The 24,807-nt window shown below is 41.1% G+C and overlaps 4 protein-coding genes across 10 annotated transcripts; 2 read left to right on the forward strand and 2 right to left on the reverse strand.

The window, feature by feature from the left end:
* Positions 1-1,234: 1,234 nt before the first annotated feature.
* On the forward strand, positions 1,235-17,780 carry LOC143216778 (ATP-binding cassette subfamily G member 4). 7 transcript variants are annotated; one of them, XM_076440165.1, is made up of 12 exons: positions 1,235-1,417; positions 5,114-5,368; positions 12,420-12,537; positions 13,059-13,248; positions 13,810-13,955; positions 14,208-14,446; positions 14,509-14,714; positions 15,365-15,533; positions 15,857-15,957; positions 16,033-16,188; positions 16,618-16,858; positions 17,460-17,780. In XM_076440165.1, the coding sequence occupies exons 2-12, from the start codon at positions 5,200-5,202 to the stop codon at positions 17,630-17,632; spliced, it is 1,908 nt and encodes a 635-aa protein (XP_076296280.1). In that variant the 5' UTR covers positions 1,235-1,417; positions 5,114-5,199; the 3' UTR covers positions 17,633-17,780. The 7 variants fall into 7 exon arrangements, with proteins under 7 accessions (XP_076296280.1, XP_076296281.1, XP_076296287.1 ...); XM_076440166.1 differs by having other exon boundaries at positions 1,235-1,413; XM_076440167.1 differs by lacking the exons at positions 1,235-1,417; positions 5,114-5,368 and adding an exon at positions 6,130-12,341.
* On the forward strand, positions 17,776-20,545 carry LOC143216782 (ribonuclease Oy-like). Its single transcript, XM_076440180.1, has 3 exons — positions 17,776-18,717; positions 19,261-19,780; positions 20,281-20,545. The coding sequence occupies exons 1-3, from the start codon at positions 18,665-18,667 to the stop codon at positions 20,443-20,445; spliced, it is 738 nt and encodes a 245-aa protein (XP_076296295.1). The 5' UTR covers positions 17,776-18,664; the 3' UTR covers positions 20,446-20,545.
* On the reverse strand, positions 20,540-22,657 carry LOC143216780 (UBX domain-containing protein 1). The gene is made up of 7 exons (XM_076440175.1): positions 22,481-22,657; positions 22,362-22,415; positions 22,114-22,272; positions 21,670-21,921; positions 21,381-21,600; positions 21,118-21,298; positions 20,540-20,838 (listed from the first exon to the last, which is right to left on the reverse strand). The coding sequence occupies exons 1-7, from the start codon at positions 22,531-22,533 to the stop codon at positions 20,783-20,785; spliced, it is 975 nt and encodes a 324-aa protein (XP_076296290.1). The 5' UTR covers positions 22,534-22,657; the 3' UTR covers positions 20,540-20,782.
* A 188-nt stretch (positions 22,658-22,845) lies between these two features.
* On the reverse strand, positions 22,846-24,422 carry LOC143216784 (histone H2A). The gene is made up of 3 exons (XM_076440184.1): positions 24,260-24,422; positions 23,971-24,178; positions 22,846-23,428 (listed from the first exon to the last, which is right to left on the reverse strand). Exons 1-3 carry the CDS (start codon positions 24,279-24,281, stop codon positions 23,251-23,253), a joined length of 408 nt encoding a protein of 135 aa, XP_076296299.1. The 5' UTR covers positions 24,282-24,422; the 3' UTR covers positions 22,846-23,250.
* Between the last annotated feature and the right edge of the window lie 385 nt (positions 24,423-24,807).

The raw sequence follows: 24,807 nt of genomic DNA on the forward strand, positions 1-24,807 counted from the left end.
GCAGCCTTCTGTTCCCGATGGTTGTGACACTGCATGCAGTGAGTCAACAAACTTGTATGCAACAAATAATTAAAAAGATTGCATAGGAAAACAGTATTTTGCTATGTTTTAACTCTGCGCTCGATTCCCTTCCGAGATAACAAAGAATACTAACAATTATGGTGCTTCCAAGGCATAAATTGATACATAAAGAAACATTAAAAAATTCTTGACACTCTTTCTCTCTTCGATCGACCACCAGCAGCCCTCGCCTAAGCGTACTCAGCCGCCCTAATCACCCCCAAAAGTCTCTGCGCCGCACAATGGGACGAAGTGACGAATTCTGCGTCAAAATCAAAGAACTTTCAATAAAAATGAGATAGAGTCATCATTTTTGTTTCAAATTAACGCTGAAATATCGCAGAATATTGGAAAAATAGAGAACTGCAAATCGTGCAGAATTTTCCGTAGATTTTGTCATGTTGATTTCAAATTTAGTCGCCGAATTTGTCTACCACCTCAGGATTTTGCAACAAATCGATTTCTGTGAATGAAACTAATGAAATCATTTTTTCGATGAAAGAATCCGTAAATAAAAAATGAGCAGAAAACAGATTACCAATTGGCCCGTGTTACTTGATGTTTGACAATTTTTTAAGAACATTTTTATCGACAAATAAGTACCTGTGGCAACTTATTAAAAAATTTTCAAGGAGATTCGTTGAACAGTTTCGTTCTCACGGATTATTTTTTCGATTTTTGGGTATTTAGCACCGTCGTGCGCCGCCAAACGAAATCGAGAGTGAGAAATCGATGGTGCAGGAGCTGAATGGGTCTCAGCTGTTCGATTGTGAGACGGTTTGGCCGGTTTTGCACGGGGTCATTACGCTGGTCGAGCGGTTTATACGCGAGCTATTTATACACGGTGTTCTAACGCGACCGTGACTTTTCGCCGTGTCCCGAGAAACAATGCTCGCCGGGGCTTGTTACTCATTACGGCCTCCATCGAAAAACAGCCGGTCGATTATGTCGTTCGGGACAATGGTTATCCAGCGGAAAATCTCCGCGACTGAAATAACAGTTCCATGGCGAACCAGCGCGATGCACAATGGGTAACATGTTCGAACTTCCTGGTCGACGGGAAAAAGAATCATCCCCGCGTAACTCCGGAGGTCATAGAGGAGCGATGCAAAATTACAGAGAGCAATGCACATCGAGGAGTGCGCGCCCGTTGCGAAAAGGGCGGAGAGTCGCAGCGCAGTCAGTCTGCGACGGTTGCTCGCCGGCTGCGAATGCGGCCGAGACTATCGCGCCGGGAATCGCTGCCAAAAACGCAGTCAAACGTCAGCAAACAGTTCGAGTTGCACAGTGCTCCAATCTAGATGATCCGTACATCCGACGAGTCGAGTGAAGCCAACACGCTGAACGGTGGTCGTCGGTAGACTGCGGATTTTTCATCTAAAATTAATTCGCGTCATTGCAAAAGGCAGAATCTGTTATCATTTTAATTAGTACGCTGACCTGAAAGTTTTCCCATCCGTCTACCGCTTTAAATTCCATCTGCTTGTTTTGAAGGCACCCGCAGTGGAGGGGATATAAATATAACGAATAAATATTCGTTTTTCTTAGATCGAGAGAGGCTTCGCTGTATCGAAGTTAACTAGATTGTAGTGCGAGGTGAGAGCTTCATTACCAAGTAATTATTGTTGTTAGCAACCACAGGATTAATGTGGACGGAGCAATCTTCAATTTCAGGATTGATTTACTAGACGACGTCTAATGAAGATTTTAAAATAGTAAAAGCATTTTGATGTTCTTGTTTTGATCGTGAAGGTATCAGTGTAAAGAATATTCGTTTTCGTTAGATCAAGGCTTCGCTGTACCGAAGTTAATTAGATTGTAGTGTGAGGGAAAGGATCGATCTTCAGATTTTCTGTCGAGCTAGGATCAATTTGCTAGATGACTTGTAATGAAAATTTAAGAAAAAAATAGATGTGTTGGAAATCCATGAGATGTGTCGTTTAAATTCGCAGAAGCTAATCAAAAACATGCAGACGATCTAATAAAATAATAGAATAGAAAGGCAAGAATAAGAATCGTGAAAAATTGATGTTGTATACTAACTCTTCTGGTCGGATCGAGTATAGTGGTGACATCGCGCGAGCGTTTTAAAATAGAGCGGAGGAAAACTCATAGTTGCAAGTGAGAGAAACTTGGAGATACAGGTTCGCTTTTGCTGTGATCGGCCAGGGCAACGGTCTCAGGCTAATTGCCGATGCTAACTCGGTGACAACGAGTTGCTTTCATCTTCGGTTGATTAGCAGCCCGCGCACCGTGGCTTCATTATACCGAGTAAGCCGCAACGTGACTCGGTTTTTCGAATAAAAGGTCCCACTCTCCTATTCCTTTTTTCATGAGGGTTCTCCACGTGGGAGCGTTTCGATCAATCATTCTATGTCGCAATAGCTCTCTGAATGGGTTTACCGAGGAATTTGTTGTTCCCAAGTCGAGGATAGGTATACTGCTTGGAGTTGGCCTACTTGGTCACGCTATGGGGTACGAGACTCGTTTTGGAAAAATTGATGATGGTGGAGCCTTATACTGATAGCTTTTCTTTTTGGTTTTACGTCGCTTCTTCAACTGCTATGGTTATTAAGCGACGGGACCTACTTTTTTATTAAGGTGGTTTCCGAAAGGGCACATGGAATATTTCCAGAGGTGTCGGAAGCAAGATTCGATCCCGAGACCACGGCCATCTCAATTATTCGGAAAAATTAATGAAGGTGGAGCTTTAGACTGATGGCTGACCCAACATCTTGTCTTTTGTGTTCAGTTCTGACCCATCTTCGGTCCCTTAAACCATCTGCATTGGTATACTGTGCCATCACTAAAAAATTATTATTATTATTCGCGCGTTCACTGTCAAACAGCCGTGTTCTGAACTGACAGTGATCGTTCAGAGACATTATTTTTGAATGACTGCGTCTACCGCGCCGAATGTGCCGAGATTTTAATCGAAAAACCGAACATGGAGAAAGACAGAATGAAATACGGTTCGCGTGGCCGAAGCGTGTCGGAGATAAGGATTCTTAATTTCTTGTGACAGTTAACGATTTTCACGCAGCACGTCATCAAAGTATAGTCCTTCACGAACATTTTAAAAAGAATTCCAATTGAATCGATGAAAAACCGAGTTGTCGGCAGATTTTTGTCCAAAATCCCATAGTTAGTGAAAATCCCATAAAAAAATCATGAAAATTGAAAAGTTTGAACATTCAATTCAATGCTGTGGTGTTCACACCGATATACCCGAGCCCAGATCAAGCATCGCCGCCCTCCGGCGCGGCGCGGCAGTGGAATGGGTAGGCACTTGACAGTGATCGCACAGACGACCCGTGACAGTAAACGCGCGATTACTGTAATTACTAGACTGCGGATCTTTATGCAAAATAAAAACGTTCTACCTGAATTGCAACAAGCTGGAATGAAATAAATATTTAATTTCTTGTTGAATATATGTTGAATAGGTTGAAAATGATATACATAGTAGTATGTTGAATGTTACTGTCATAAATTAGACCTACCCATTTTCATCATAAATGCATAAAATCCGCAGTCTAGTAATTACTATGTATAATAGTTTTTTATTTTATAGTTGTTGCAATTATAGAGATTCTTCTGAAGGTTCTGAACAAGTTCATTGTTATAAAAACCGTAAAAAGAAACTGGTATAAGCTAGTCTACACGTATGTAGACACTGTACTTACTCGCCTCTGGTGTTCGGTACGTTTAGTATTAATTTATGCCATTTTTGGTTCACCACCGTCATACTGTACAACTTAGCTTGATCACCTGGAATATTTAATTAGCTGTCGTATGACAAGAACAAATGTAATAGTGGAACGTCATCATTCTGAACAACATAATTTAATCATCGAGAATATTTCACTTGTTGTTCATTCAAAATGGTAGATGTTATTGTAGAAATGTCTATCTGAAATGTATCTATGACTTCAAGTACCATTTAAAAAACGTCGACCTTGATATTTCGAAGAATATGGCATTTGTTGCTTGCCCTAACTTTCGCCTTTTCCGTTTAGATGTTATCCTTAAACGGTTTATTGCACCGCCATACGCAAGTCTGGTATTCAAGGTAATGAAAGTCTGTTCTTCACGCTGCACCCACCGTTGCAAGCCATTTTTTATTACCAAAGCGGATTGCCTTCGGGGGTGTTACTAGTAGTCGAGTTGATTATTCATAAAGCAGTCTATGTATACACTCTTGTATCAATAATAGTTGCAATAACAAAAATCGTTGTTAACACTTGATAACACCTTTCTCATTTTTATGTCGAAAAAGTTGATTTGGTGGGACAGGGCCCAAGAGTGGAGTGAGGAGTCTGCAGCTCGCGAGCCGCAAGTTGCCCAGAGTTGTGTTGAATTACAATTGAATTACTTCACGAATTCTAATTACAGAGTAATCCAATTACGTCGTATCTAAATTAGCACAACTCTGCCGAGACCCGATCTAAACAAAGAAACTGAGTCAGTATTCCGCAGGAGTGTTAAACACACAACAAACAAATCTTTATAAAAATAGTTATGAATTATGCTACCGCATTTTTCAGCCCCAGAGTCGTGACTCGTGTAGTACGAAGGATAAAAATTGCGTGGGACTTGTCGGCTCGTGTCGCTCCAGTTTCCACATTGGTCAACTAATGATTCGTACAATGATAACCGCTATCATTGACGACTCGCGTGCGTATCCACGATAGTGGTGTATAGGACACGTTCAGCGGGTGTCAGTGTGTATGTGAGCACCGCGCCGGGAACAAGGAGCTCGACAAAGCTGCTCTAGCGTCAGTCTTCCCTCGCGATCTGCCGTGCGCTGAGCATTCGTTCGTATGCGCCGCGTGCATCCGGCACCACGTTGCAGTCAGTGTCATCCCTTGTACGAATCCCAGGGAAATCTGCCAATCAATCAAGTTGAAACAAATTAAAACCAAGAGCCCCGACATTCCACGCGGACGATTGATTTTTAATAGGAAAGCTTACATTTATCGATGCACTACGCAGTGGCGCGACTTTCTGGAATTGCACCGGCTCGTTATCAGTAATCTTTCCGGGGTTCCAGTGCGGTAAATTGACAGGGAGAAGGTTCGGGTAATGGGTGCAACGACACGAACATAAATCAGCTCTCGTCGAACCAGAGATCGAACCATGAAGCCGAAGATCGTCACGGAGGAGACGATGCACCACGAACTGCAGTTGCATCGGCACAGCGCGCCTACGCCGGACGCGTCGGCGCCGCTGTCACACCTGAAAAAAATGGCACTCGTTGACATCGAGTTTAACGACTTGACCTACACGGTGCCCTTCGGTAGAAAAGGTACGACGATAATTGTTTTATGTAGGGATCTTCCCCGTGGCGGGATTGACAGTTGAATTTGTATATAGATTTAACCCTTTGCACTCCGTTGTCGCCGATAATGCGACATTAGTGTGAGAAATTACGAAACATAAAATTTTCATTTTGTTGAAGATTTATAAACTTGAACTTGTTTTTATTATATATATGTATTATACACTGGTGGTCACATACACAAAATGATAAGGCACCTCAAGGTTTTTAGCAATGAACATTCATTTGTACATATGTACACGTAGAAAGTGAATATACAACAATATAAGGCACTAACTTTTATGTTATAAACTAAAAATTAAATAGCTCGTTCAAACCATTTGTTATTTCTACAAAAATTGACTTTTAGCGTGGGCGAAATGATAAGGCACTTTCACTGTAAAATAAGAAAAGTATTAGAATTCTTTTAGTTTAATCATTCTTCTTGGAAAACTTCTATATAGATTTTTTATATAATTTTGATGTATGCTTTTTCCCAAGCTTCTAAAATTGATGATTCCAATTCGGATACTGTACTGTACTGCTTTCCACCTTTATATAATATTCTTGACAGCCTTCCCCAAATGTTCTTGATAATGTTTTTATATATGTTTTTTATAATGTATTAATTATTATAAGGTTTTAATGTATACGCTCCGAAAATTTCATTGAAATTGGTTAATTGGTTTACGAGTTATAAACGATCAACAGTGGTAAAAAGGCCAAAAATTTTGAAGAACTGCAATTTTTACCATTTTTGATCGTTTATAACTCGTGAACCAATTAACCAATTTCAATGAAATTTTCGGAGCGTATACGTATAATTTACAAGTTGACCAAACACATCTTACAAATTTTCGTTATTGGCCCAGCTAAAAAAGTCGTAAAAATCAATTTTTACTATTGTTCTTCAAAATTCCGTTCAAATGCATTTTTCCAACATATTTTTCAGACGTCACTTACTAAACTAATTCTTCTAGCCTTATTATAATTCTTCTAGTCTTCCCCATACGTTCTCTATAACGTTTAGATCAGGAGACCTTGCAGGCCAATCCAAAACCTTTATATTTTCCGCTTGAAAATAATTTTTTACTATGCGAGCAGTATGTGTGTGCACAGCTGCATTATCTTGCTGAAATATATTTTTTCTGCCAACAATTCTGTGAGCCTATGTTCCAATATGCTTTTTAATTAAATTTAAGTAGCCAGCACTATTCATACGGCCTTGAATAAATTTTATTTCCATGTTTCCTCTATAACTGATTCCTCCCCATATCATTACTGTACCGCCACCATATTGTCGACGATTCAAAACCCTTTTTTCCTTACTTAAATCATGGGAATAGTACTTTTTGTATCCATCTGGAATAGAATTTGTTTCCACTGGGATATACTTGTAACTAATATAGTGCTGGAGTTGTCGGTGTACTATACGAGTCACTAAGCTGGAGTGCCAAGGGTTAAATATAATGATTTGCAAGTTGAATTTGAATTTCGATTTAAACATATGCTCATAATTATGAAGATGATCTAACTAAGTCATATAATTCTTGTTTCATTTCAATTCAATTCATTGTTATGAAAATCGTAAAACGGAACTGGTATAAGGCTGAACGTGTGTAGACACTACTTATACACTTCTGATGCTCGGTACGTTTAGTATATTAATTTATACTATTATTTTTGTGTCACTATCGTGAACAATTTAGCTTCATCACCTGGGGCATTTAATTAATTTTTTCCTGACGAGAACAAATGTAGAAGTGGAACAACGTCATCATTCTTAACAACATGATTTGATCATCTAGAATAGTTTACTTATTGTTCATTCAAAATGGTAGTTTGGAATAAGTCTTTAATGTTTAAAATAATTATATATATATATATGTGCATAATCATGCAGTAGCTTCTTCGTTCCACAATTTCTATTCGTCTATCTTGACCCGGAATATCGTAATCGTCTTTGAACTTTTAATTACGTTAAAAAAAAACATCTGTTTCATTACTAACGTCATAAACATTAATTTGTCTGCAAGAACTGTCTGTATGCTTAAAAAATTCATAAATAAAACGGCTAATCGTAAATTTTATAAGCGCCACAATGTTCTTCCGCCTGAGGATCAAGAATGAATTATCATAAAAATGAATTATTCCATTAATTTTCTCTATTCTACACCTCACGGGTTAATTGATCTGGTAAAGGGGCAGCTCGATAAATAGCGGAGAGCATCTTAATGAACCTTTTTAGTAGCGATTTGAACCTCGAACCAGCAAGTCATTGTGAACGCGGTTTAAAAGACGATTTGTAAGCTTCTTTTTCATATGTATACTAGATGCATCAAGAATGATAAGAAGCTCGCGGTAGATACAATGTTGCTATCCTTGCAAACCCAATGTCCAATATGAAAGTGAAATTAGTAGTCTGATGCACATTATGTATACCTGTATAAAATACAACTTATAAAAAAGTGTTCAGCTATTCAGGAATGAATCTCGAAGAGCGATTTCTCGTACGTGCTTATCTAACAGCGCGTGGATAAATATGTAATGTTTCCCCAGAAGAGCAGTTCCGTAATACCAATAATCGTGGAGCGGAAAGAACTTTTTGATTACAGTGTCACTGGCAATAAAAACACGTTCGAACGAACACAGCAGCGACGGTGTTAATAAGAACGAGTGATCAACAAGTCGGCCACGATTAATAATATAATTGAATCTGAGATGCTTATAGGGACTTTAATAACAGTGTTAAGCACACTCTTCGGAATTGCACGCTCCACGTAATGTTACATGAGGAAGATGCCCGAAGAGTTGCAGCGACGATTAGCTTGTCAAATCTGCAGGATGATTTTTTATTTTATAATATTGCGAATTCGCGAGCGGTACAAATAAATGATAAAAAGTCGCGCGAATCAAGCGACCTGCTTGAACCCCGGTCCTCGTGCCATGGTAACTTTTGTGCTCAGACAGCTCTTGACGAGGTAGTGCGACTGAATCGGCGAAATAATTACAAACTTGAAGTCTCTCGATTCGCTTCTCTTTTTTTTGCGACGGTCGAACGCGATGATTTCATGCTAATACGCGCGGAGACCAATTAAATCTAGCAGTTTAACGTGCCAATGAATCTCCACCAAGCCGATATTACGAGACTTTATGTCATCGCTACGACATAGTTGCAATTCTGTCGATAACAACTAGTTTGCATACTCGCTACGGAACGATGAGTAATTGTGATCTTTGCGTCAGAGGATTCTGATATTTCTACTTGATTCGGTGGAAATTCGATTGAGAGAAGACTTCCTTTGTTGCAGAAATAAAAACAGTCTAAATTTTTATGAATTCCTTTCGAATTTAGAAGTGTGAATATAAATCTATAACAAGTTAGATTAAATGTAAATAGACGATGCAAACTTCAGAAGAAGTCCTGGCAGCAGACATTCATTTATAAAATAAAAAGTCTGAATTTTTATCGATTCTCGTCGAATTTAGAAGTGGAGATGCAAATCCATAAAAATTCAGATTAAACGCGATGAAATAAAATAATGTATAAATAGACGATGTAAACTTCAGAAGAATTCCTTGTTGCAGACATTCATTTACAACGTAAAACAATTCTGAATATTTATATGTATTCTATTTTCATTTAGAAATGACGATACAAATTCATGAAAGTGCAGATTAAACACGATTAAATATAAATAGACGATGCAAATGTACATGTAAATCATAATGCTTTTTTCAACGACGCAAGCTTCATGTATCGTCCCCAGCGTCGATTAGCTCGAATATACCATGCAACATGTTTTCGATTCCTCGGCCATAAATCACACGATCTAATCGCGCAGATTCAATTAGCATGCTGAATCACGAGACACAGATTTCACTTTCGAGTGTCGATAATCGTCCTCCGCGGGTTCCAAAGGATAGACAATCGCGCTTTGACGCACTGCTGTTTTCCAACCGTAAGTGGATAGAACGTATAAATCTACAAACCAAATGGAACGCTATAATCGACCGTGATTCGTTCCGAGACATGTGTCTAATCGTTTCTCATTAATGATCCCATAAAGTTGCAACAACTCGAGGAGCGGTGTCAACGAGAATTAGTTGATCGTCGCAGCAAAAAGAGGATTATGATCGATGCTGGATCATGATCAATGACGGACGCGATAAGCGCATCGACATGTGCGACAACCATGCGAAGTAAAAGGTAGAATAGGGATTGCGTCAGAGTAAAAGCATGTCAGTATCCTTCGCGTCGCTCTCATTCATTTGTTGCGCGTAGGATCCTATAGCAAAGTAGATTCCTAATGACTATCGATACGGAGTTACAATTATCTAGGCCAAACCAGTCGATGGTGTCTTGCGACGTGATGCAGTTGCAATATAATGGGTTTCGAGCAGGAAAAAAGGCAACAAGAAAAAGCATTTTCAGGGTCGCTCCTTGTGTTGAACTGTTTGCGCTTCGAATGACTATACCAACGCGCAGACATTACTTTAGACTGTTTGAAAACATTGACACGGCGATCTTTTAACACGTTCCGTGCCGTTTCTCCCTGACAAATAAACAAACGTTGTACATACACCGCATTTTTTATAATGCCTTTCTTATAATTCTTTTGATGGAAATCGGTCTGGCCACTGGTGGTACACGCTCACATATTTATTTAATGCACTAAACACATGTAAGATACATGTTTTTAGCGCATTAATTTAAATAAATATGTGAGTATGTACTACCAGTGGTCGGAACGTGTTAAATAAACTAGTGCAAAAATGAACTCCATGTACGAACAATGATGTAATGGATTTTTCAACCCTCGAATGACTATTCCGATACTGTGTGACGCAGCTCTTCCCACGTTGCTCAACCCCTCCCGAAGCATGTTCAAAAGTCGTGCATCGAAAACGAAAGCAGCCACCGCTCCGTGCATACAGATTTTTCTGCTCCCACGAAAAAACGGAAAACTTAACGACATCCGTGTTTTCTTCTCGGAGCGCAGTTTACTGCGCCAGCATCGTTTACGGTGCAAAATTGCAGTTCTCTGCAGGCTTCCGCGAAAAAGCGAAGTCTCGCAAAAGTAATTTAGTCCTATTACGACCTTAATCGCCGCCGGGACAATTGTAATTCTCCGAGTTTCGCTTTCTATGCTTCTACAATGCCTCTCCGGCCTTTCTCTTTACAGATCACCGAAGGATCTTGTTCCGACTTGTTGCTCCGTCATAGTTAGACAGCGGATTTCATGCATTCATAACTAAAGTGAGTAGGTGTAATTCGACACAGTGAAAACATTAGAAGAATTTAAATTTAAACCCACTGTTCTATTATTTTCGACTTATTAAACATTTTTATTTTGCATAAAGATCCGCTGTCTAGTCATAATGGCAATTAAACGTTTTCTACGGTCGATGGTGCGCCGTTCGCCTAATCACGAACACGAATGCAAATTTTCCGAAGCTGTTGGATCCTCTTAATATCATTGCGTACGGGTCCAGTATAAATATTGCATCATTTCACCAGTTTCTCTTGCGCCCTTGTGCTTCTTCAGCGTAATTTTGGAAACAGCATGATCAGCGGTGATTGATGAGCACGATTTAAATTTTTACGCGAAGATAAATTTCCCAAGGTCACTATAGTAATTTCATTTCCTTCGGGTCCAGTACCCAAATCGTTTCACAAGCTCTCCAGGGTCCTTGGACATTTTCGTAACATCGATCAGGTCTAATAATAATTAACAAACTTCTCCGGCGTCCTCGGGACTCTTCTGCGTAACTATAATTGAAAAACTATGTTCATGGTAATTGATGAGCACGATTTGAATTTTTACGACGTTTCTGACGTTCATTCTGGCTAATCAAACGCTGTTCCGCGATGAATCAACCCGATGAATGCGCTTGGTGATTAATCAGCCGGTGTGTCCGAGACGTTACAAAAGGAATCAATACTTTGTGCATGCAACGCTAGTATACCTCGCCCACCATGTATTGAATTAGGCAGAGCAGAACCCCTACTTTCTGCTAACTATGAAACTGCGAGGCGTTACCAACGACCCTCGGCAAACGCGACACGAAGGAAGAGTTACGTCGGACGATGTGTTTGACTGTTAACGAACTAGGGAGCCTCTTAAATATTTAATTATGCTAACAAAGCGATTTACATGTGAAAAGTGGCGACCGAATGATTCGGAAGCTCGTGTGTTTACGATCAGGCCAGTGCGTTGCACTCTGTTCGAGATGTTTTCATTCAAACAGTTCCGCGCTTTCCACGAATTTAGCTGCTCCTTTGCCTAATCGATGAAGTATATTAAGAAAGTCTAACGAGAAGATTAGAAAAAGCCGCTTCAGGGTCAAGTACATTCAGGTTTGAACGTCCCAGTCTTTGAATTTCCATTTAAATTGGTTTCGCCCTGTGTAATTAAAAGTATTCTAGAAAATATCAACGAGAATTTGAAAAAAGGCGCTTCAGGCAATGATCAGTCTTCAATTCATTCACTGTCAAACGTTCCAGTCTTCACCATTCAGCGTGATCAATCTCTCGATGTATAGACGCGTTGGATATGCATGACTTTTACGACTAGACGCTCCTTTATGCAAAATAAAAATGGCGTGCATCGATTATGAGTTAAAGGAGTTGCATGAAAATTAATTTTCTCCTCTTGACAATTTAACTAGATCAGCGAGTTTCTTGTATAACTGAAGATTAATTCTACACGACTAGTGCAAAAAAATCCGCGCTCGAGTTCAAACCTCCAGCTGTTACAGCATCATCGAACGTAACTTTAACTACAAACAACGTAAGCAGAAATCAAACGCTTAGGAATGCAAAGCAGCAGACAGATTGCTGCCAATTTAAGCTATGAAGATTAGAATTATGAAATGACAGTCCAAGGTGCAAACTTTCGCAGAGATCCATCGACGCTGCACTAGTTCGGTGATTTTCCACGGGAAATACTTATCTGCAGTTACGTTCGTCCCGAACGAAGAAAAAAATATCGGCACGTTACAACACGTAATGAAACGATTCTTATATATATCCTAGGTTCGAAAGTGATTCTAAGAGGCATTTGCGGGCAATTCAAGTCTGGAGAGTTGACAGCGATCCTTGGTCCTTCCGGCGCTGGGAAATCCACTTTGTTAAATATCCTCGCTGGATACAAGTGAGTCTAACAGCTGACGATTTCTCTTTTCTTGTTTCCACGAATCATTTCGATAAGTTCCTCTCTGCCACGCGCGATTCCAAATGAATCGGGTCAAAGTCGCATCACTTTTTCCCCCAAAGCACGCTGTCAAAGATCGTTGACCTCCCGACCCACACCAAGCCAGCGGAAGCTTTACCTAAGTCAGAACTAGCAGTCCTGGCGTCCTAGACTGATCGATCTGTCTTGTTCTCTGCGAAAAAAGCAATTTAGTCAATTAAATGTATACCTGGCTGATTAAATGAATGATTTAAATATTGCTACACTCGCTTCACTTAAAAACTACTACACTAATTGAGCTGGTACTGTCTTGTTCTCCACGAAAAAAGCAATTTAGTCAAATAAATGCATACCTGTGTGGTTGAGTGAATGATTTCAAAATTCCTACAAATTCTCTTGATACAACAATGCAACAGCCTTGAAGCCCCCTTGAGAATCTGTGTCTGCAGATCCTGATTGTTAAACCACCGATAAATTTTCAGTGTGATAACAGGATTGTCGGGCCACGTGAGCGTCAACGGTCAAATAGAAACTGTGGACCACCTAAAGACCCTCTCCTGCTACATCATGCAAAAGGACATGATTCAACCGAGGCTGACAGTGTCGGAGGCGATGCAGTTCGCGGTGGATCTAAAGCTGGGCAGAGTTTCGAAGGAAGCTAAATTCGCTATTGTAAGAACACAATAGAAAATACTTTCTCTCACACGTTCCGAAATCGATGGAATAGAGAATAGGCGGATGTTGAGCTCGGCGATGTATTCTTGGAAACATGTTAGCACTCGAATTGCATCGCGTCTCATTATTTATATTCCCAACGCGCGCCATGGGACGCTGGCAGTCCTATGGGGAAACGAGCTTGTTTCGGCGTGGTTGCATCATCGTGCGGGTTTTGTTCGGTTCTGGAAAAAAATTCCGAAAGGTTTATTCTACAGCTCGTGGCTTTGAACGTGTGCTTACATCCACGTACTTCGCGTCTTTCGTATCCTCAGTTTAATTTGCATAATTTTTAGAACATTGATATTAATTGATCTATTTTATCTACCCGTATTTTGCTTTCGAATATTAGTAACCGTGTCCTAAAAATTGATGGAATTCAAATGTGGATGCGTTAATACACGTGAAATAAAGATCCCTAGTTTGTCAAGCTCTCTCGAACGATATAAAATTCGTTTGGTCACCCTTCCGCCGACTAAAGAGCTCAATTGAAGTTTAAAAAATTTTCTGTGATTCCAGATCACGGAGATCCTCGAGATCCTGCGGCTGAAAAGTGCGTGGTCCACTGTCACCGAGAGACTGTCAGGTGGTGAGAAGAAGAGGCTGTCGATCGCTCTGGAGCTAGTGAACAACCCTGCAGTTATATTCCTCGACGAGCCAACCACGTGAGTACAGTTCTACATCAAGTAAAAAATGAAGTTGACAAAACAAGGGACAGATGAGGAGATTAGAATACTCGATGAGGCGAAACATGTATTCACGAAGGAACGAAAAAAAGGCTGATAAGTGCTAGAGAGGCTCTCGCAGAGAGACAACGTTTTATACTTGTTTCGCGATAGCAGCGCGATATGCGAATAAGTGGTTGAGTGCATAGCTAAACGAGCACCTTCTGTCACTGACATAGTGATCATTTTCAGAGGCCTGGACGAGATATCTGCTTCACAGTGCATCGATCTTCTAAGATGCCTAGCGGGCTTGGGTAGAACTGTGATTTGTTCGCTGCACACGCCGAGTGCGTCGGTTTTCAGCAAGTTCGATCATGTGTACGTTGTAGCCGAGGGCCAATGCGTCTACAGAAACACTGTGGACAACCTGGTACCGTTTCTACGGCAAGCAGGCATCGAGTGTCCGAAGCATTACAACCCTGCCGATTTCAGTGAGTTCAAATCGCTCGGTTGATCCACGACACTGATAAACCCCTAGCCTCGATTGTTCCAGTGATCGATGTGTCCTCGGGCGAGTATGGGAAGGAATGGATTGCTAAGATGATGAACCTGGTGGATACCGAGATGCCTATTGCTCCTATCTGCAGATCGCCGGGGGAGGATGATCTTCTACTCGCCAAGAGAATGGCGAAAGTGTCCTGGTGCGACCAGTTCATCGCCCTTTCTAGGAGGATGATACTGCAGCTGAACAGGAATAGGGTACGAGCCGCCTTGCTGGCCCTGATTCATCTGCAATCAAATCTGGCTTCAATTCTTTCAAAAAATGAATGATGCTTGTACCTACCCAGTCAGATCTGCTTCGAGCCGGTATCGATTACAGCCTGCAATCGTACGATGCGAGCTGAAAGCGGGCATTATGGTCTCGGAACGATGCTCGATGCTGAGTGTGCTCTTCGTCTACTTTGAATTGGACAGCACACCGTGCCAGTATCAAGCCTTATTCGGAATTAGATGTATGGGTATTCTACTTGCACACTGTGCCTGCACAACTCGAGGACAGAAAAAGGGCAGATGGAGGGCACGTGGTGTCGTTGTTGAGGGCAAGTCGGTCATTTAGGGCAAGTACATTTTAACACTAGAACTACCAGATCAGCCAAAATGACCTGCTTCTTTTTTAGCGAACTTCTCTATTGAAGTACATATTTTCGTCATTGTCGTAAGGCAATGTATCAGTTAAGACCTGCCCTCTACAACGACGCCTATCGTGCAAGCATGCACCGAGCCTTATTCGGAAATAGATGTATTCTGGTGGAAAGGTGTGCTGTCCAATTCAGAGCAGGCTCACAGCATTTTGCTGACTGGTATCTAATCTGCGACTTGTTTCAGAATGTTTGCTTGCTCCGTTGCAGAACTATATCTACCTGAAGATCAGTCTGTACATCTTCCTGGGCTTCATAATCGGCGGACTGTTTCTGAACGTGGGCGACGACGGTTCGAAGACGCTGTTCAACTTCGGCTTCTGCTTCGCCTGCCTGATAGTCTTCCTCTACGTGCCTATGTTACCGGTATTGCTACACTGTAAGAGAATGATGTTAGCACGGGACCAATCGCATAAAATATTAATAACCCGTTGCGTCGGGAGAGCGCAACATCGCGTGCCACGCGCGTACGAACGGGCGTGAGCTCTGTTTAACAAATCGACTGACTTAACGACATGACACCTTATTAAACCCAATACCCCCGACCCAAGCAAGAACAGTCACGTAACCCGAGAAACGTGTTGTTTATCGGATCTCCTTTATCAGAAAAGTTTCTAACCGCGATTGTCTAGCACGCGTTTCTCTCCCAGGGCTTTGCTCTTGGGGAACCTTCTTTTTCTCAGCGCAGCGTTGAAATTACAGTTCCCTCGGAAGTGCAACTGGTTAAGCGGGAGTATTTCAACATGTGGTACAACCTGAGCCCGTATTATTGCGCTTTCACCTTAGTCAACATACCCGCGCAGGTCAGATTACAACGAACCTCTGTCTAATTCATTCTATTTAGAGGCTGTTTGTCAATGGTTTTACGTGCTCCACAGTTGTTGGTGTCGTCGATATACTTATCCATCGTGTACCTGATCACCGGACAGCCATTAGAGCTCTTCAGGTGTACGCTGTTCTTCAGCATCCTGTTCATATGCATGTTCATCGCCGAGAGCTTGGGTATGGCTATAGGCAGCATTTTAAACATCGTGGTACGTGTCGCGGTTTTGTATCTCTACCGTGTCTTCCTGCAATCATAGTTGCGTTGAATTAGAATTGAATTACTTCACGAATTATATGTAATTACAAAGTGAATTCAATTATATGTATTTCATTCGATTATTTGTTAAAACATTCTCATAAACGTAAACATAAAATTGAGCTGTCTCTGAATGCAAGACGGAAGAAACACAAATAAAAATGAAAGATATTTTTCACATTGAGTAATTTACATTATATTGTACTTCGATTACATTCTATTTCAATTATTTGTATTTCGATTACACTCATGATTCGCGTAATTAGCAATTAAATTAAGTGAAAGGTTCGAATTACGTACAATGTAATTCAAAAACTATGTATATAAAATACAATGTAATTCAATTACGTGCAATCAGATAACAGATAAGTTGCATTTACAGAATGGAACGTTCGTTGGACCTGCACTGTCTGTTCCACTGATGCTGGTAGCTGTGCAGGGGATAGGCGAAACCGAGGCTCTGCCCATTTATCGCAGATTGATCATGTACCTCAGTTACATACGGTATGGTCTAGAAGGTCTCATCACAGTTCTTTATGGCTACAACAGAGGGAAACTGTACTGCCCACCGTCCGAAATTTTCTGCGAGTTCCAAATGCCGAAGCAAATCCTTCTAACTATGCGTAAGAACTATGCTATGTTGTAGACTGCGGATTTTTATGCAAAAGTCATTTTTAATACAAGGGCCGTTACGCACTGTTGACCAGCTCGTACGCACTTGGTCGCTGCTAGTAATAATAATTGTTGGTCTCTCGACGACTGATCGACAGTGCGTAACGGCTCTCAGTGCATAAAATCCGGAGTCTAGTTATAGACTGTCATGTTGTTACACGGAGTGATGGAACAAAGGGTTCGAGACATCAATGGACTATTACTTGCTGATCAACGATTTGTAATTTTTAGTTTCCAAATCTTATAAGTTCAGAAAAATGATATCTAGAGCTCTGCTTTAATTGTAAAACCATAAGTTTAGAAAAATTGAGAGCTCTGCTGTAATTGCGAAACCGTAAATTCAGAAAATGCAATTGAGAGCTCTGCTTTAATTGTGAAACCACAAGTTTAGAAAAATTGAGAGCTCTGCTGTAATTGTGAAACCATAAATTCAGAAAATGACTCCGGGAGCTCTGCTTTAATTGTGAAACCACTGGTTCTATCAACCCTTGTATTTTCGAACCCCATTTCCAATCACCCTGTGCAATGCTCATTTTCAAATTCTAATTTCAGAGATGGAGCACGTCGTGGTGTGGGTGGACATCGTCGCGTTGGTTATCATCCTCGTCGTCCTGAAGATCCTAACGTATTATTTGCTAAGACAGAGGCTGCGTCCGAACAGGACATTCCAAGCGTTGAAAATCATCGGCAGACTAGTGAAGAGTCATTTGAATATCGATACATGAAGCATAGTATTGTAATCTCAGTGTCGACGCCTGTACAGAACACCAGTTTAAATAAAACTGGACACTTTCCTACATCCCCTATCTCGTGGGTGGCCTTCCAAAACGATCGATACTATTTCTATCTACTCTTCTAAACAGTTAGGGACTCCGGGAAGCGACGTGTAATTAAAATATGATTAATTATGCTGTGCATTGTGTTACTTATTCGAAATCGCAACAGTGGCGGCTCACCGTGTTGAATGATGGAACTCGGACGCCAATGCATCCGACGCAGCATGGTTGCATACAGAAAGGACCGACCGATGCGTCACAAAGAACAATGCAACGAATCTGTTTACGGAAATATAGTTGATCAATGATAGAGTTCCCAGTAATCTGCACGCGTGAGTCACATAACATCTGTTCGCCACGTTGCATTCGATGGGACGTGAAACAAAATTATTTAAATAATGTTGCGTTACGTAATGTGATTTGTATCGACGCACGAGTTCACCCAGGTGTTAATTTACGAGCAGATAAATTTCGGACGATATCGCGTGCGTGCATAGCTCGTGCTCACATAAAAACAACTTTGAAATTAAAGTCCCAATTTTTGCGGGATCGATAATCTTAATTGGCTAGATAGTAGAATATTTTTAAATACGCGATTGTAAATTTTGTAATGCATTCGAGAATTGACCGTAGTGAAATGTCTACAAGAAAAGTGGGAAACGGTAGATAATCGCCAGATAAATCGTTATCTACGTTTACCCTGCGCCAGAAGAAAACGAACTCTGCCGATAAGCAACAAGTTTTTTTGTCGCTCTTCATATATATTTATCTACAACGTCGTTCAAATAATTTGTAACCACTGTCACCGTTGACATTGTCGAGGGGCACAGGTAGCTCACCATCTGGTACAAAACACGAGGTCGAAATGGTGGGGCGATTCCTATAAAAGACGATGAGAGCATAGTACTCGAGCGTGTCCGACTAAACACTCGCTAGTCGTCGTCAGTTTGTACTCGCTTTGTCCGCGAGAACTTCACAGAGATGTTTACTCGAAACTTGAACTTATTTGTATTGTTCCTCGGTGCGCTCAGTGGGTGAGTAACAAACGCTCTAGTTAATCACGCTGTATTTAATAATTAGGCGCGCGTTGTATTTTGGCTAGGCAGGAGTGAACTAGGGAAATACAATATATATATTTACGATCTCGATGACCCGCCAAATTAACGCGTACCCTAAATCTACTGTTTTCCGTTTCGCTCGGACACACACAGAGAAAACAAGAGTTGTACAGCACGCAAATACATTATATCTAGCTCTAAATATAATATTGCTATCAACGTTCTCCGACGATACACGTGCACGTCGATGTTAAATTATTTTTAACATAATGTTTGTAAACTTAGATATCGAATAAATATTTTCTATCTTTTAGAAACCTCTCTGTACATTCAGGTCTACAATTTGAGGCGACAGTTTTTCACCAGAACCTTTTTATTTTTTATGGTCATCAATGTTTTCTTCAGGGGGAACAAATATTTTCACAGAAACTAGTCCAAATTATAAAAAATAGCCTTTCTCCTAATTATGCCCCTACATTCACCTTAATAAATGCTACATTGAAACCATAATAATCGCAGGCACGTGGCAGCGAGATCTAAGGAATTCGACGTGCTGATTTTCACCCAACGATGGCCGAAATCGATTTGCATCGTGTGGGAAGAGGAATCGCCCTCGCACAGTTGCGCATTGCCGACAGATAGTTCGGAATGGACGATCCACGGGCTTTGGCCATCCCAGTTTCATAGAATAGGTCCTCTATTTTGCGATCGTAGCAAGCCTTTCGATCCCACCTCGTTGATCCCGTTGGAGAGTGAACTGAGGGAGAAATGGATAGACATAGAATTCGGAAGGGAGTCGTACGGGCTCTGGAAACACGAATGGAACAAACACGGCACTTGTGCGGCTGTGCTTCCGCCATTGAGCACTGAAGAAAAATATTTCGCTAAGGGTCTCGCTCTTCTGAAGCAGTATGATATGAAAAACATCCTGGCAGCGGCGAACATTCTTCCTGGAGGGAGCTATGCGTACAGCGATCTGAACAACGCGGTTCAACAAGGTTTGGGAGCACACCCTGTGGTTGTGTGCAGGGTAGACAGGGTAAGAGCTCGTTGAACCCCAACTCTGAATAATTTCGTAGAGTCGAAAACAGTGCGAAAGTATTTTGAAATCCTTTGCACTGGAGTGGTGACTTAAATTTATATTCAGTAAATTACTAAACGTATATTTAAGGGGGTAGTCTCGTTACAAATTATGCAAAGATGGAGTTTCGTATTTTTACGTTTACGAGGCGTAATTGGCATTATTCGGAAGGTTAAAGCTGCGTGTGTAGCTATTTTGATAAAGCTGTCGAATAATAAAAATTACGCCTCGTAAACCTAAAAATAGGAAATTTATCTAGCGCTTTCGACTACTGAAATCCTCCATCTTTGCATTATCGAGAAATGAGAACCCCCCTTAATACTTAAATAATCTACTAAACCTATTGCATTCGGTTTTCGAATTAGAACAGCTCCGAGTGCAAAGAGTTAAATGTTTTCACTCTTTTGCAATAATAAATGCATGCAACCCACAGTCTGTTAATGTCTACATGATTCTAGGAGACCGGAACCTCGTACCTGTTCGAGATACGAATCTGTTTGAACAAGGCGCTCGAGTTGATCGACTGCGATGGAGTCTACGAATATCCCACGAACTGCGATGCTTCCGTAGGCGTGGTGTACCCGAGCAGCGTATCTCAGGATTACAATGTCGTCAGGGTATAATAAGATTCGATATTCAACGATATCGACCTCCCTATAATATGTCCATTAATTAACAACTACTTTCCGCTTTAAATTGAAAATAAACTTCCCAGTATTTCCAAATGTGTAGTCTCTTTTATTCCATTCGACTTTCTCTCTCGTAAACCATATCCTTCTCGAATAATAAATGCCACAGCAACTCTCGCACTGCATATAAATTACAAACGGAGAATAATATTTTTTTTCGAATAAAAATGCTGTCTTTCTCGACGAACGACTCGCTGGACAATTGTACATTGATATCATTTACTTAGAAGCCGTGTGTTTTAGCGGTTGTATGGCAAAGTAACTCTGGTATTTACGAGGACTGCTGCACTTTCTTCTTAACAATTATTACCGATGCTGGTACTAAGCCTGGAACCAATTAATCATGATAATCACTGGGAACGGACTTCGCTTCAGCGGAGGTCTCTCGATCTCTCTTGGATTTCCGTCCAGAGCATCGTCAACGGATTTCTGATTACTAGACTGCGGATCTTTATGCAAAATAAAAATTATCAGTATTACAATATCAGCTACTTCTTCCCTTAATAATTTTAATAGATGAGAAATCGTATCTATTCAAGAACTAGAACTTCATCTGCTCAATTTTTCCATAAATGCGTAAAGATCCGCAGTCCACTGATTACACACCTAGAACATCTAGCGGAGCGTCGTAATCGTCTTCCCCGAAGATTTTCTTCGGAAAATTCGTCATTAGGCAAAACGGTCCGGTCTCGTCTGTTCTGTTCATTTCAATAAACAACCTCACAGCGGATAGCGGCTCTTTGCTGCCAAATGTTTGCGTTAACGTTTGCCCATTGGTGAGTCTGATCTAAATCGTTGAACCTTAGCGTTTTTAATCGGAGGTACCTAATCTACAAAGAATCTGCTCAAGCAAATATGCAACTCGTTACCTGCAGCTTCGTCTCGCTATAGTCCTTTCTGGGAGCTGTTGTCGTAGAGGATGAAGGCACAGACGGAGGTGGCTGAGGGTTATCCTGAGCGTTAGCCCTCGCTCGCCTAGCGGCTTTGTCTGCCTCGATTTGTGCCCTTATCCTTTGTCTCGCTAGCTTCTCCTCTTCCTTCTCCTGCTTTCTTTGTTCCAACATCTTTTTCGTTTCTAATTCGTCCCACCTACATTCCCAACACCCAAGCAAATCATTTTAATAATCGTCCACCGCAGAGGACACACACAGAACTTACTTTTTCTTAGCTTCTGCCATTTCTTTACCAACACGTATCCTATTCTTCTCTCTCGCATATGTTTCTATTCTCTCCTGCTCCTCTCGTTCCTTGTTCTTCTGTTTCAACTTCTCCGTTAATATTCTCAGCTGCTCTTTCCTCTCCTCCTCCGTGAGAGGCTCCTTCTCCTCCGTGCTTTCCGAGAATCTATCGTGACCAGACTTTGTCGCATGAAACTCGACTGCCAAGTTAGTTGTGAATTGCTTGCCACATCTAAAAGTATTCGATGTAAGGTGAGGTCAGAAATTGCTTGAAATTGCTCAAATTCTGTTAACACATTCCGTGCCGAGCCGTTTTTGTTCAAGCACGTGTAGCATCGGTGGTACATAGGCACGGAACGTATTAAACTCTGCGCTACGAGCTAGAGAGAAGCTGGATAGCGAAGGATCGCAGTAACATACATACACATCGCATTTCATGGACTTTGCAACCTCAGTAGTCGATACTTGACCACTGGCAGTGGCTGTACTGTCTTGTGCTGGAGTCTCAGCAGCTGACGTCGGGACGCTGTCGCCGAGAGATTGTTCAGGCGTCGGTTCGGCGTCGTCTGAGTGAGCCAGCAACCTACAACATTGTTAATCGTTGATGAATTAATTATGAAAAATTAAAATCACTATGGAACGTTACGCATAATCCTTTAAACTAATCCTTACCATTCCATCGCCGGAACGACGCCTTTGTTTCCAGTGATCTCCAGGGCCTTTTCCCTGAAAGAAAATACTATGACACACCATTGCAGGTTAGACGTACACAACCAGTGGTAAAACCTTACGCTTTCGGTAAACTGAAGCCCATATCGAGAAGCATATTTACATCGCTCGACATCCTAAACAGTTTTGTTTCTTTCAAATTAATGGATCTTTATCACATCAACAAAGCGGTGTTCAATGACCCAACGATCAAAAACTAAACGTCACGTTCAACTGACGCGCTACCTACACCAATTCGCACGTTTTATAACTACGCGTACCGGAAGTTGTTTATGTCGTAATTTGAAAAGAATCTAATAAACGTATTTTTCGTCTCGGCTTCAAACACGTAGCATATAACATACGTATACGTTAATTGATTGTGGAATATTTCATTCGATCATAAATATTTAGATTCTATCGCAGATTCACACAAAGAAAAAGATCGTTGTTACTTAAAGTGAATAGTAGTAGTATTTATTTTTCATTCTAAACGTCATAGTTTACAGTCAACAAGAACATAAAACTCGTGACATTGTCATTTGTTGATTTTTTCGTGAAGAATCAGTCGGAAAGGAAACGAAAGAGATGGGGTGTACAGATTCGTAAATGGGATACTTAAATTATGCAACTTATACGTAGGTACATGTGATATTTAGCTTAAGCGATAATGCAATGTGTACTGTTCATGGTTAATCGAAATGAGAAAGAAAATTAATTCTGATTGGAATAATGATTGTGATTTCTTTTTTTCATGTGTTCTAGGTATTGATTCTCTTTTCTTTTTTGAAGACCGAACAATGAAGAATATAGCCCTAAAGTACTGTGTTGTTAAGTTAGAAAGGTTGTTATTCTAATATTCCTGGGATGCTTTGTCGCCTTTTGAAGAGCTACCGGTACTGGTCTTCTTCGGCAATAGAACTGCTTGGATGTTGGGCAGTACACCGCCTTGAGCAATAGTTACGCCGGAGAGCAGCTTGTTCAACTCTTCGTCATTGCGAATGGCCAGTTGCAAGTGACGTGGAATTATCCTAAAAGCCAGAGAAACATGTATAGCCTTCAAATATATGAAAACCTGTAAATTCAGCATAGAAACAACAGCGTGACTTTCATACATGCGTATATTTACAAGTATAATTAATGCATGAACAATCGGATTGGTTTTATTGAAACTTACATACAAATAGGTTGAGGCGAATAATTTACGAAAGGTACGCCGGGTAATTCCCTATTTAGATACGTGATTCTACATAAAATCGGACATTGATTGAGCCCACGCCATTGAACGCAATAAATCGCAAGGAGGCGGTACTTAACCGAGACGGAGATTCTGGCGTCTTTTCGAATTCGAGTTTCTCGAGAGCGTAAGCTCGATAAATAAAGCGTTATAGGGTTCCGATGAATTTTTTCCGGCGAGAAATCGCAGTCTTATCGATTGTACGATGAGCAGGGAGAGACCGGGTGCTCGTGTAAAAACGAAATAACGAAATAATGTGGAAATACAGGAAGAGCGACGTTAAAAGGGGAGGGGGGACAGGGGTAGAGAGAACGGCAAAAGGCTTGCTCAACGAACCTTGTCTTCTTGTTGTCCCTTGCGGCGTTTCCGGCTAACTCGAGTACTTCGGCCGCCAAATATTCCATAACCGCGGCTAAATAAACCGGTGCCCCGGCTCCGACACGTTCCGCGTAGTTTCCTTTTCTCAGTAGACGATGGATCCTTCCGACCGGGAACTGCAGCCCTGCCCTGCTGCTGCGAGTCTTCGCCTTTCCCTTAGTCTTTCCTAGAACCCAAACGATCCACCCATTTTTCCAGATTCTCTACCCTGATTCATCGCTTTTCCCTAACGGAATTCTTTACTTACCACCTTTACCGCGTCCTGACATCTTCCCAAGAAATTCGAAATGGAAACTGGTGCACGAATAAAAGAGGAACTGCTTCCTTGCGATGCTTCACTGCGAATGAACACCTCTACCCTGGCCAACGACGGTTATGCGTATGGACGTCAGATATTTTGGCGGCGACAGTTAGGTCGTTGCCTAGTTTGCGCGGGAACGCTACCTCCACTCTAACGGAACACCGTGGCGCCACTATCGCCACGGAAAACTCCCTAGATATCTGTAGAAATTATTTCAATCAAATTGTTTTTCTCAGCTTCAACAGATTATCCAATATCGCCAAATTAATATATAATTAATGATATGTAAAAGTAGACATTCTCAACAACCTCTGCAAGTTAGTTTTAGAATATATTACGACCTCTATTGCTCGATACGTAAACTGCGTGAACCTAGATGTGCTGACAATTTCCCGTCGCTCTGTCACTATGTCTCCCTATGACCTATGATTTGCACAGATTTGCAAAACAGTTTATATTGCAGCGCTGTGCAGCGCAGATCATGAAGTTTTTGC

Source organism: Lasioglossum baleicum, chromosome 16, assembly GCF_051020765.1.
Source record: "Lasioglossum baleicum chromosome 16, iyLasBale1, whole genome shotgun sequence".
NCBI lineage: Eukaryota > Metazoa > Arthropoda > Insecta > Hymenoptera > Halictidae > Lasioglossum > Lasioglossum baleicum.

What these genes read in the sequence shown, in the direction of transcription:
- LOC143216780 (XM_076440175.1), bottom strand. Translation starts at nt 22,533, where the DNA reads ATGTCGAGCGATGTAAATATGCTTCTCGATATGGGCTTCAGTTTACCG. An exon ending in AAGTCCATGAAATGCGATGT is followed by an intron (nt 21,922 to 22,113) that starts GTATGTATGTTA and finishes GAATACTTTTAG; the next exon opens with ATGTGGCAAGCAATTCACAA. An exon ending in CGCTCCGCTAGATGTTCTAG is followed by an intron (nt 20,839 to 21,117) that starts GTGTGTAATCAG and finishes AATTGGTTCCAG; the next exon opens with GCTTAGTACCAGCATCGGTA.
- LOC143216782 (XM_076440180.1), top strand. Translation starts at nt 18,665, where the DNA reads ATGTTTACTCGAAACTTGAACTTATTTGTATTGTTCCTCGGTGCGCTC. An exon ending in TTCCTCGGTGCGCTCAGTGG is followed by an intron (nt 18,718 to 19,260) that starts GTGAGTAACAAA and finishes TAATAATCGCAG; the next exon opens with GCACGTGGCAGCGAGATCTA. An exon ending in TTGTGTGCAGGGTAGACAGG is followed by an intron (nt 19,781 to 20,280) that starts GTAAGAGCTCGT and finishes ACATGATTCTAG; the next exon opens with GAGACCGGAACCTCGTACCT.
- LOC143216784 (XM_076440184.1), bottom strand. Translation starts at nt 24,281, where the DNA reads ATGTCAGGACGCGGTAAAGGTG. An exon ending in GTCAGGACGCGGTAAAGGTG is followed by an intron (nt 24,179 to 24,259) that starts GTAAGTAAAGAA and finishes TTTGGGTTCTAG; the next exon opens with GAAAGACTAAGGGAAAGGCG. An exon ending in AGGGACAACAAGAAGACAAG is followed by an intron (nt 23,429 to 23,970) that starts GTTCGTTGAGCA and finishes TCTGGCTTTTAG; the next exon opens with GATAATTCCACGTCACTTGC.
- LOC143216778 (XM_076440165.1), top strand. Translation starts at nt 5,200, where the DNA reads ATGAAGCCGAAGATCGTCACGGAGGAGACGATGCACCACGAACTGCAG. An exon ending in TGCAGCTGAACAGGAATAGG is followed by an intron (nt 14,715 to 15,364) that starts GTACGAGCCGCC and finishes GCTCCGTTGCAG; the next exon opens with AACTATATCTACCTGAAGAT. An exon ending in GCAGCATTTTAAACATCGTG is followed by an intron (nt 16,189 to 16,617) that starts GTACGTGTCGCG and finishes TTGCATTTACAG; the next exon opens with AATGGAACGTTCGTTGGACC.